Source organism: Microchirus variegatus, assembly GCF_963457635.1.
Source record: "Microchirus variegatus genome assembly, chromosome: 4".
NCBI classification, from domain to species: domain Eukaryota; kingdom Metazoa; phylum Chordata; class Actinopteri; order Pleuronectiformes; family Soleidae; genus Microchirus; species Microchirus variegatus.
The window spans coordinates 38,093,292-38,105,573 of NC_139805.1; the positions used below are offsets into that span (position 1 = coordinate 38,093,292).

The 12,282-nt window shown below is 46.3% G+C and overlaps 1 protein-coding gene across 1 annotated transcript; it reads right to left on the minus strand.

Moving 5' to 3' along the window:
* Positions 1 to 2,592: 2,592 nt before the first annotated feature.
* On the minus strand, positions 2,593 to 11,203 carry chst7 (carbohydrate (N-acetylglucosamine 6-O) sulfotransferase 7; the record flags this gene model as incomplete). Its single annotated transcript, XM_083888556.1, has 3 exons — positions 2,593 to 2,689; positions 7,251 to 8,034; positions 10,694 to 11,203. The coding sequence occupies 2 exons, from the start codon at positions 11,201 to 11,203 to the stop codon at positions 7,276 to 7,278; spliced, it is 1,269 nt and encodes a 422-aa protein (XP_083744682.1). The 3' UTR covers positions 2,593 to 2,689; positions 7,251 to 7,275.
* Between the last annotated feature and the right edge of the window lie 1,079 nt (positions 11,204 to 12,282).

The window sequence follows — 12,282 nt, forward strand, 5'->3', positions numbered from 1 at the left end:
GGTGGACGTCAAACCACGTCTTTCTTCCGAGGACGAGACGTGTCCGTCTCACATCTGGAGTGAGACACAGCGCCACCTACGGGGGCGGAGTCACACGTGGACTCGGAGTGATTTTCCGTCCGAGGACGAACGTTTGTCGCGTTTTTGTTGACGTTTCCTCTGCGATGAAGACGTCTCTGTGACGAGGACAGTGAAGTTTGACCTTTGACCTGGAGCAGAGGACACTCTGTAACACCACCATTGTCTCCGTCCGTCCACACGTGGACACAGTTGTCTCCATAATCAGCTGCTGTCAGCAGTTTGCATGTCAATAAAACAAGCGTCCAATCACGATCGGCGTGGGTGTGTCTTTGTCTTTGTTTGTGGACACTTTGTCTCCAGCGTCTCATCGTACAAAACTAAACGATCGCATTTCTCGATCGGAAAAAAATATTTGCGATATTTGCGAAAGACAATCCATGTTAAACTCGTAGACGTGAGTGGGCGGAGCCTCCTGTCCATTCACAGATACAGAATTCTATTATTGACCTTTTAGGGGGCGGAGCTTTGGCCAGAGGGGATGATGGGAGTGGGCGGGGTTTATCTTATTATTGTTGTTTTGTAAAAAAAAAAAAAAAGTGTCCTTTAATTCTTAAATCTCGACAAAACGTAAAAAAAAATAATTTATGAATGAAAATAACTTTATTGACACTTTGTAACAGATACAAACTTTTATTATTGTTACACTTCATTAGTCGGATTAAATAATAAAGTCATCGTTTAGCATCAGTGAGCACACACACACACACACACACACACATGTAAAACACATGTAAAACACACACGCACACACACACACACACACACGTAAAACACACACGCACACACACACACACACACACACTCTTTGTTAACGTCAGTTAAAATAACCTTCAAGTATCAACTTCCTTTAAAGGGACAGTTCAAGACGTTTGAACTGTGTTTGAGGTTATGACGAAAAAACGCCAATGTAAAGTCTGCGATGTTTACGTCACATGATCACGTCTTTATCTGTAAACCACTCACTCTCCCACACCAAAGCCCATAGAGAAAATCCGACTAAAGTCTAGCTCGTCTTACTCGGACTAAAGTCCAGCTCGTCTTAGTCGGCCTAAAGTCCAGCTCGTCTTAGTCGGACTACAGTCCAGCTCGTCTTAGTCGGACGACAGTCCATCTCATCTTAGTCGGACGACAGTCCATCTCGTCTTAGTCGGCCTAAAGTCCAGCTCGTCTTAATCGATCTAAAGTCCGGCTCGTCGTAGTCGGGCTACAGTCCGGCTCGTCTTAGTCGGACTAAAGTCCAGCTCGTCTTAGTCGGCCTAAAGTCCAGCTCGTCTTAGTCGGACTACAGTCCAGCTCGTCTTAGTCGGACTAAAGTCCAGCTCGTCTTAGTCGGACTACAGTCCGGCTCGTCTTAGTCGGACTACAGTCCGGCTCGTCTTAGTCGGACTACAGTCCGGCTCGTCTTAGTCAGACTAAAGTCCAGCTCATCTTAGTCGGACTACAGTCTGGCACGTCTTAGTCGGACTGAAGTCCGGCTCGTCTTAGTCGGACCACAGTCCGGCTCGTCTTAGTCGGACCACAGTCCGGCTCGTCTTAGTCAGACTATAGTCCAGGTCGTCTAAGTCCAGCTCGTCTTAGTCGGCCTAAAGTCCAGCTCGTCTTAATCGGTCTAAAGTCCGGCTCGTCGTAGTCGGGCTACAGTCCGGCTCGTCTTAGTCGGACTAAAGTCCAGCTCGTCTTAGTCGGCCTAAAGTCCAGCTCGTCTTAGTCGGACTACAGTCCAGCTCGTCTTAGTCGGACTAAAGTCCGGCTCGTCTTAGTCGGACTACAGTCCGGCTCGTCTTAGTCAGACTAAAGTCCAGCTCATCTTAGTCGGACTACAGTCTGGCACGTCTTAGTCGGACTGAAGTCCGGCTCGTCTAAGTCGGACCACAGTCCGGCTCGTCTTAGTCAGACTATAGTCCAGGTCGTCTAAGTCCAGCTCGTCTTAGTCGGACTACAGTCCAGCTCGTCAAAGTAAAAAAAAAATCTGTCAAAATCACTGATTTTCTCTGTGGACTTTGGTGAAGGAGAGTGAGTGGTTTACAAACTTCAGTCTAACACTGACGATTAAGACGTGATCGTGTTCTTCAGACGTCGTAGACTTAATCTGACGTAGATCTTTTCTGTAGCGTTTCCTCTGACAGAATCACAGTCACTTGTGTTAAAACCTGAACTTTCCCTTTAAACGTGAGAACTTCAGTTTATTTATTTATTTATTTCAGAACCAACTTGTAAAGTTGAACACGTGAAACACGTGAACGTCAGCGTTTTCAAACAAAAACGTCTGAAACCATGTGAGGCTGCAGCTGCCTGAGGTCAGAGGTCAGAGGTCAGAGGTCAGGGTGACATCATTCCTCAGTGGTTTCTAATACTGCTCTTTCTTCTTCTTCATATTTAACCTCAGTGTTTGTCAGAGCTGTGCAGGAGGGATTATTTCAGCCACAGTGAGAACGTTCTTCAGTGTTTAATCCAGGTTCTGCTGGAGCGTCTGTGATGTTTCTCCAGGTCATCGACCCGACGTCAGCTCAGGGAAAAACAAGCTTCTCCCTCTGGACAAACATTCCAGCTGCTGCTGCTTCTTTATTCTGTCTTTTGGTTTCTGGTCCTCGGTCGTGACAGCAGAGCTCTGCAGAGGCAACAACACTCAGATTAGACTCAGATTAAACTCAGATTAAACTCAAACCAGTTCACTACAGCAGAATAAATGCTGTGTTTTCACTTCAGTCATTTATTTATTTATTCTGTTCTCCTTCCTTTCTTTAACGACGTCACCATTTTCAGTTTTGGATTAACAGATTAACAGATTAACAGATTAACGGATTAACAGATTAACGGATTAAACAAACAACAGATTAATCAGTGATGAAAATAACTTCATAGTTGCAGACGCAGACTTTAACAACTGCATAATAACACGTTCAAGACTATTATTATAATAATAATAAAGTGATGTTCAGGTGATTCAAAGTGCAGTTTGAGGAGGTGGTGATGATGCTGTGAGCGCCCCCTGCTGCTGAGAACATCTTTATCTCACTGTTAAACTGTTTGTAAATCACTCACTCTCTCACACCAAAGTCACTCACCCTCTCACACCAAAGTCACTCACTCTCTCACACCAAAGTCACTCACTCTCCCACACCAAAGTCACTCACTCCCTCACACCAAAGTCACCAAAGTCACTCACTCTCCCACACCAAAGTCACTCACTCTCTCACACCAAAGTCACTCACTCTCTCACACCAAAGTCACTCACTTCCTCACACCAAAGTCACCAAAGTCACTCACTCTCCCACACCAAAGTCACTCACTCTCTCACACCATAGTCACTCACTCTCTCACACCAAAGTCACTCACTCTCTCACACCAAAGTCACTCACTTCCTCACACCAAAGTCACCAAAGTCACTCAATCTCCCACACCAAAGTCACTCACTCTCTCACACCAGTCACTCACTCTCTCACACCAAAGTCACTCACCCTCTCACACCAAAGTCACTCACTCTCTCACACCAAAGTCACTCACTCTCCCACACCAAAGTCACTCACTCCCTCACACCAAAGTCACCAAAGTCACTCACTCTCCCACACCAAAGTCACTCACTCTCTCACACCAAAGTCACTCACTCTCTCACACCAAAGTCACTCACTTCCTCACACCAAAGTCACCAAAGTCACTCACTCTCCCACACCAAAGTCACTCACTCTCTCACACCAAAGTCACTCACTTCCTCACACCAAAGTCACCAAAGTCACTCACTCTCCCACACCAAAGTCACTCACTCTCTCACACCATAGTCACTCACTCTCTCACACCAAAGTCACTCACTCTCTCACACCAAAGTCACTCACTTCCTCACACCAAAGTCACCAAAGTCACTCACTCTCCCACACCAAAGTCACTCACTCTCTCACACCAGTCACTCACTCTCTCACACCAAAGTCACTCACTCTCTCACACCAAAGTCACTCACTCTCCCACACCAAAGTCACTCACTCTCCCACACCAAAGTCACTCACTCTCTCACACCAAAGTCACTCACTCTCTCACACCAAAGTCACTCACTCTCCCACACCAAAGTCACTCACTCTCCCACACCAAAGTCACTCACTCTCTCACACCAAAGTCACTCACTCTCTCACACCAAAGTCACGTTTAAAGACTTAAACAAACGTAGATTTCATGTCATGAGTAAAATGTGTTTTTCTTGTGTCTCTTTTATCAGCAGCAGGGGGCGCCGCTGACTTTTCACAACCACAAACCTTGAAACAGCAGAAGTTCCCCCTTAAACAGAGAGAGAGAGAGAGAGAGAGAGAGAGAGAGAGAGAGAGAGAGAGAGAGAGAGAGAGAGAGAGAGAGAGAGACCTCCATCAGTTACAGTATCAGGGCTGTAGATCAGGGTGGGAGGGGGGGATGGGCAGTGAGTGGGCGGCGCCCCCCCCTCCTCTGACTCCTCCCTCCTCCCTGTATCTACAGAGCTTCTCTTGTGAGACGTGGTGGTGACAGTCACACACACACACACACACACACACACTCTGCCAGAAGGAAACAATGATGCCTCTATAACAGCAGCAGATCACTCACTCTCTAAAGATGGAGAAATGTTTCACAGCGTCTTTTTGCTGTGAACTGAGAGTTCAACGACACACACACACACAGACACACACACACACACACACACACACACACACACACACACACACACGTGCTTGTCGTTTTAAACAGTGTGGTTAGAAGAGGAAGTCAGACTTTGTCACTGCTGACTCTGCAGATCGTCCAAAAACCCTCTTCACACTCATTAACATGTTTTAAATGAATTTAAAACACATTTGCAATGTTTGGATAAAAAAAACTACATTCAATCAGATTAAAATCACTGGTTTACTCTATGGACTTTGGTGTGAGAGAGTGAGTGACTTTGGTGTGAGAGAGTGAGTGACTTTGGTGTGAGAGAGTGAGTGACTTTGGTGTGAGAGAGTGAGTGACTTTGGTGTGGGAGAGTGAGTGACTTTGGTGTGAGAGAGTGAGTGACTTTGGTGCGGGAGAATGAGCGACTTTGGTGCTTTGGTGCGGGAGAGTGAGTGACTTTGGTGTGGGAGAGTGAGTGACTTTGGTGCGAGAGAGTGAGTGACTTTGGTGCGAGAGAGTGAGTGACTTTGGTGCGGGAGAGTGAGTGACTTTGGTGTGAGAGAGTGAGTGACTTTGGTCTTTAAGAACATGTTCAAGTCTTTATTTCACTGTTAGACAGACTTTTCATTGTGTAAACTCAAGTTTGTAAACCACTCACTCTCCCACACCAAAGTCCACAGAGAAAACCAGTGATTTTAGCTCACAGGGACACAGGAGCTGCTGGTCCTCTGCTGCCTCGTGTGGTCACTTTGTGTCACTGAGTTAAGTCTAAATTAATTATTTTAAAAGCCGAATTCACTCAAATCAGACATTGTAACTTATGGGCTTTGGTGTGGGAGAGTGAGTGGTTTACAAACTTCAGTTTCCTGTTGTTAAAAGTCTGTCTAACAACATCCAGTTCTGTGTTTCAGGCTGGTTCTCAGCAGCAGGGGGCGCTCTGATCACGATGAAGTCATCAAACATGAATGTCTTTAGACTTTCTTCATAAATCTGACACAGATGTTTTCAGCCTCTCAAAGGTCAAAGGTCATGGATCTGCAGCTGCAGCAGGAGGGGGAGGGGGTTAACTTCCTGTTCTGACAGGAAGTCTGGGTTTGTTTCTCAAACAGTCACGATTTATCGCAAATTCACGATATTAGCACGACAATGCAGAGGAAATAAAACACGCTAATGTTACCGATTTTACAAAAAAAAACCAAGATGTCCAGTGTTTTGGGGGCGGAGCTTCGACCAAAGGGTGTTTTGGAGGGCGGGGCAGGATTTTGAAAAAACAAATATCGCAATTCACGATATTATTGCGATAATTGTAAAACTCTGCGTTAATCTTTTTCAAATGTCCGTAAAACAGCGTCGACAGGCTACGGTGTTCTCTTTTGTGAATAATAAAAGTCGTAAAATAAATAAAGTCAATAAGCAGCGCCCTCTTGTGGCACTGAAGAATAAATCACTCAGATTTGACGTTGGTGAATTCGAATTCACGTGATCAACCACAAATTCATCGCAATTCACGATAATAGCATGACAATGGTAAGACAACGACATGCTAATGTTACCGATTTTACAACAAGATAAATACGTTCGTGTTTTTGGGGGCGGAGCTTTGACCGTAAATATCGGAATTCAAGATGTTACTGCGATAATCTCTGCGTTAATATTTTCAAATGTCTTTAAAACAGCGTTGATAGGCTACGGGGTTTTTTGCGTGAATAATAAAAGTCGTAAAATAAATAAAGTCAATAAGCAGCACCCTCTTGTGGCCCTGAAGAATAAATCACTCAGATTTTACGTTGGTGAATTCGAATTCACGTGATCAACCACAAATTCATCGCAATTCATGATATTAGCATGACAATGCTAAGGAAACACGATAATGTTACAGATTTTACCAAAAAAAACAAACAAGATGTCCAGTGTTTTGGGGGCGGAGCTTTGACCATAAATATCGGAATTCAAGATGTTATTGCGATAATTGTAAAACTCTGCGTTAATATTTTCAAAGGTCTTTAAAACAGCGTCGACAGGCTACAGGTTTTTTGTGTGTGAATAATAAAAGTCGTAAAATAAAGCAAATAAGTAGCGCCCTCTTGTGGCACTGAAGAATAAATCACTCAGATTTGGCGTTGGTGAATTCGAATTCACGTGATCAACCACAAATTCATCGCAATTCCAGGTATTAGCATGACAATGTAAGGAAACAACACGCTAATGTTACCGATTTTACAACAAAAAAAATACGCTAGTGTTTTTGGGGGCGGAGCTTTGACCATAAATATCGGAATTCAAGATGTTATTGCGATAATCTCTGCGATAATATTTTCAAAGGTCTTCAAAACAGCGTTGATAGGCTATGGGTTTTTTTTGTGTGAATAATAAAAGTCGTGAAAAAAATTAAGTCAATAAGTAGCGCCCTCTTGTGGCACTGAAGAATAAATCACTCAGATTTTAGAATTCACGTGAATATTAACCCGTTTTTTTTTACGTTACGTTCCCACTCCCCTTGGAAATTAGCGGTGCATTTTCCGCCCTCTTGTTTTTGCGAGTTTGACGACGTGCCGACTCACCCGTTAGCCGCGCTCCGCGGCGCCCTCATGTGGCCTTGTCGGGCCTGTCCTCGCCGTATCCCAGCTGCCTCATGACCTCGCTGCAGAACGCCTCCACCTGCTGGATCTGCTCCACGCTCAGGCGCTCCCGCCACGCGTGGACCGCCTCCTTGGCGTCGCGCGACGAGATGAGGAAGGGCTTGTCGGACGAGTAGCCCCGCCCCCGCGTCATGTTGAGCGCGAACTGGTCCAGCGCCGGGAACGACGACAAGTTGGCGAAGCGGTAGAGCCGCCGCAGCTCCTGCAGGGGGCGCAGCACCAGGTCCTCGTAGCGCAGGCGCATGTAGCTCCTGCGGAGCCACGGCGGCGCGTTGCTCACCAGCGTCATGTCGCTCAGCCAGTTGTCGCAGATGAGCTCCATGGCGCCCGACACGTAGCTCTCGGCGCGGTTGAGGCGGTTGCTCGGCAACAGCAGCCTCTTGTACTTGTCCTGCTTCCTGCTCCTCAGGACCTGGATGCTCTCCTTCACCAGCGCCTGCTTGGACTTGAGGCGCGAGTTGTGGACGGCGCGCGGGTCGCGGAACAGCTGCACCACCTGGAGGTTGAGGTCCGGGTCCCTCATCAGCGGCAGCAGCGCGCTCAGGTCCTGCACCCGGACGCCTTTGATCACCATCACCGGGTACTTCCTGCACTCGCGCTCCAGGTCGCCGATGTCGCGCCGCCGGCACTTGGCGCACTGGTCCTCCTTCACCAGGCCCACGGCGCCGCGTTTGTGGGCGTCGCACAGCGGCTCCGAGCAGATCACCTGACCCAGAGAGAGAGAGAGAGAGAGAGAGAGCGCGTTTAGAACAAGAACGACTGAAGGTCACACCGCTGTTAGCGGCGGTTTAACGGCGTCAGCGCTAACGCATGTTAACGCAAGATGTCGGGCGACTGACCGGAAAAAGAGTCCAGGCATTGTTTACCAGTTAGCTCCATTAGCTCCGTTAGCTGTGTTAGCTCCTTTTAGCAATGTTAGCATTAGCCTACAGTGCTACAAATAACCAGCGTACCCATGTATGTGTTTTCAAAGGTTAGCTTTAACTTTAGAGACTCATTTTAACGATCGGGATTCAAGCAAAGGAAATGCGTTAACGCAAGACGTCAACGCAAGACGTTAACCCAAGACACCGTTTCCATGACGACTGACAGGAAAAAAAATGTGTGATGTCATAAAAGACGCGCGTGACGTCATGTTTACGTGCCACGGCACCGGAGTCCAGGCACCGTTTACCAGTTAGCTCCATTAGCTCCGTTTAGCGATGTTAGCGTTAGCCTACAGTGCTACTAATAACCAGCGTACCCATGTACCGCGTATGTGTGTTTTAAAAGGTTAGCGTTAACTTTAGAGACTTTTTAACAATCGGGAGTCACGCAATGGAAACGCGAGAACGCAAGACGTTAACGCAAGACGCTAACGCAAGACGCTAACGCAAGACGCTAACGCAAGACGCCGTGTCCATGACAACTGACCGGAAAAAGACGCGCAACGTCATGTTTACGTGCCGCGGCACCGGAGACCAGGCACCAGTTTGCTCCGTTAGCCGTCTTAGCTCCTTTTAGCGCCGTTAGCGTTAGCCTACAGTGGAACCGGAGTCCAGGCACCAGTTACCAGTTAGCTCCGTTAGCTGTGTTAGCCCCTTTTAGCGACGTTAGCGTTAGCCTACAGTGGAACTGGAGCGGTCTGTTTATTAAAGGAAAAGAACAGCGCTAACAAATAACGTTTGCGTAGCTGTGTACTGCTAATGTGTGCCTCTTTTTAAAGGTTAGCGCTAACTTTAGAGACTCATTTTACGTATAACGCGTTTTCCTGACGACTGACCGGAAAAAGACACGCGACGTCATGTTTACGTGCCGTGGCACCGGAGTCCGGCGCACTGTTTACCAGTTAGCTCCTTTTAGCAACGTTAGTGTTAGCCTACAGTGGAACTGGGGAGGTCTGTTTATGTAACATTATTCGGAAACAGGTTTGTACACAGCGCCACACACAGGCCTGGCATGTGAACTGCAGCGTTTAAGCAGAGTTTAAGTTATGCTTTTTAAAGAAAATTACTGAGGTTCATGAATCTTAAAGAACTACGTTATCATATCGTATCTTTGTATTTTGACGCTTTACAAAAAGTTAGCATCGACAACGTGGCGCAGTTCGAGAACCACTGTTTGAGAACCACAGTTCGAGAACCACTGTTTGAAAACCACAGGTTGAGAACCACAGGTTGAGAACAACAGGTTGAGAACCACAGGTCGAGAACAACAGGTTGAGAACCACGTTTGAGAACCACAGGTTGAGAACAACAGGTTGAGAACCACGGTTTGAGAACCACAGGTTGAGAACCACAGGTCGAGAACCACAGGTTGAGAACCACGGTTTGAGAACCACAGGTTGAGAACAACAGGTTGAGAACCACGGTTTGAGAACCACAGGTTGAGAACCACAGGTCGAGAACCACGGTTTGAGAACCACAGTTAGAAAACAACAGTTCAAAAACAACAGGTCAAGAACCACAGGTCGAGAACCACAGGTTGAGAACCACGGTTTGAGAACCACAGGTTGAGAACAACAGGTTGAGAACCACGGTTTGAGAACCACAGGTTGAGAACCACAGGTCGAGAACCACGGTTTGAGAACCACAGTTAGAAAACAACAGTTCGAAAACAACAGTTCGAGAACCACGGGTTGAGAACCACAGGTCGAGAACCACAGGTTGAGAACCACAGGTCGAGAACCACAGGTCGAGAACCACAGGTCGAGAACCACAGGTTGAGAACCACGGTTTGAGAACCACAGGTTGAGAACCACAGTTTGAGAACCACAGGTTGAGAACCACAGGTTGAGAACCACAGGTCGAGAACCACAGGTCGAGAACCACAGGTTGAGAACCACGGTTTGAGAACCACAGGTCGAGAACCACAGGTTGAGAACCACGGTTTGAGAACCATAGTTTGAGAACCACAATTAGAAAACAACAGTTCGAGAACCACGAGTTGAGAACCACAGGTAGAGAACCACAGGTTGAGAACCACAGGTTGAGAACCACGGTTTGAGAACCACAGTTCGAGAACCACAGTTCGAGAACAACAGTTAGAGAACAACAGTTAGAGAACAACAGTTCGAGAACCACAGGTTGAGAACCACGGTTCGAGAACCACAGGTTGAGAACAACAGTTCGAGAACCACAGGTTGAGAACCACGGTTCGAGAACCACAGGTTGAGAACCACGGTTAGAAAACAACAGTTCGAGAACCACGGTTCGAGAACCACAGTTAGAAAACAACAGTTCGAGAACCACAGGTTGAGAACAACGGTTCGAGAACCACAGGTTGAGAACCACGGTTAGAAAACAACAGTTCGAGAACCACAGTTTGAGAACCACAGTTTGAGAACCACAGTTCGAGAGAACCACGGTTCTAGTGAACCACGTCACCTTGTTGGTCTTCCAGCCGAAGATGAAGGCCGTGCTGATGTTCTGCGTGCCCGCGTACAGCCTGAGCACGGAGAAGTCGCACCGGTAGAGGGCGCTCATCATGTCGCGCACCGCCCCCTGCAGGCTGCCCGCGTCCCCCGGGTACAGCGTCTGCCACACGTGCCACATGGGCTCGTACAGGTAGAACACGTCCGGGTGCTGGTTGAACAGCTCGCCCAGGAACGACGAGCCCGTCCGCCAGGTGGCGTGCAGGTAGATGTGGACCCGGTTGTGCGCGCTCCGGTTCGCGGACGCGGACGCGGACGCGGACTCGTCCAGTCTGGATCCGTTGTTCTGCCACAGCAGCGACACCGTGTTCTGCAGGTCCGGGCAGCGGAGCTGCTGCTGCGGCTGCAGCCGCCCGACACCCGCGGGTCTGTCCCGGTAATCCAGCACGTACGGGATTAGGAGCAGCAGTCCGGTGTAGGCCAGAACCAGAACCAGGTACTTCTTATGGATCCTCCTCTTCATCTCCTCCGAGCTGATGATGATGATAATGAAGATGATGAAGATGAAGATGAAGAAGAGAATCAGCTGCTCTCACTTTACTGACTCTGTGTGTGTGTGTGTGTGTGCGCGCGGGGAGATTAGCCCCGCCCCCTTTTAAAGAAACAAACTCTCTCCAGATTATTTCTCCTTCCTCTGCTCACGCGGCGCAACAGCGCCCCCCTGCTGCCGAGTCGCTGTTTACACCGTGTTTCTTTTACTTTGTTTGAAAATAACATCAACTCGAATTTGAATGAACACACACACGTAAGGCAATGAGAGGGCGCCACCTGGTGGAGGTGAGAGGTAAAACATAACACATGGTCATCAGATAAGATAAGGTAAATAAGGTAAAAATATAAGGTAAAATAAGATAATGTAAGATAATGTAAGATAAAATAAGATAAGGTCAAATAAGGTAAGATAAGATAAGATAAGGTCAAATAAGATAAAATAAGGAAAGATAAGGTAAAATAAGATAAAATAAGGAAAGATAAGGTAAAATAAGATAATGTAAGATAAGATAATGTAAGATAAAATAAAATAAGATAAGGTCAAATAAGATTAGGTAAGATAAGGTAAGGTAAAATAATGTAAGATAAGTTAAAATAAGATAAAATAAGGAAAGATAAGGTAAGATAAAATAAGGAAAGATAAGGTAAAATAAGATAAAATAAGGAAAGATAAGGTAAAATAAGATAAGATAAAGTAAGATAAGATAATATAAGATAATATAAGGTAAAATAGTCTATTATTAGTCTCACAGTGTGCACATTTCCATCGTCACAGCAGCAAAGACAGTAAATATAAAGATAAGTACAATAAATATTAACAATACAACTATAACAGGTTCAAACAGAATGTACATGATAGACAGTTATGAGAATATATACAGTATAGGCTTAATATTTACAGTGTAAACAAGGGTTGAACAGGAGATATTGTATATGTATAACATTACTTAGGTAAAATTAACAATAAGTAAACGAGGATGAGTTCAGTATTTTATCTGCATTTATAAAGTAGAATAAAATATATAGGCAGCAAAACAAGAAAATACAAAC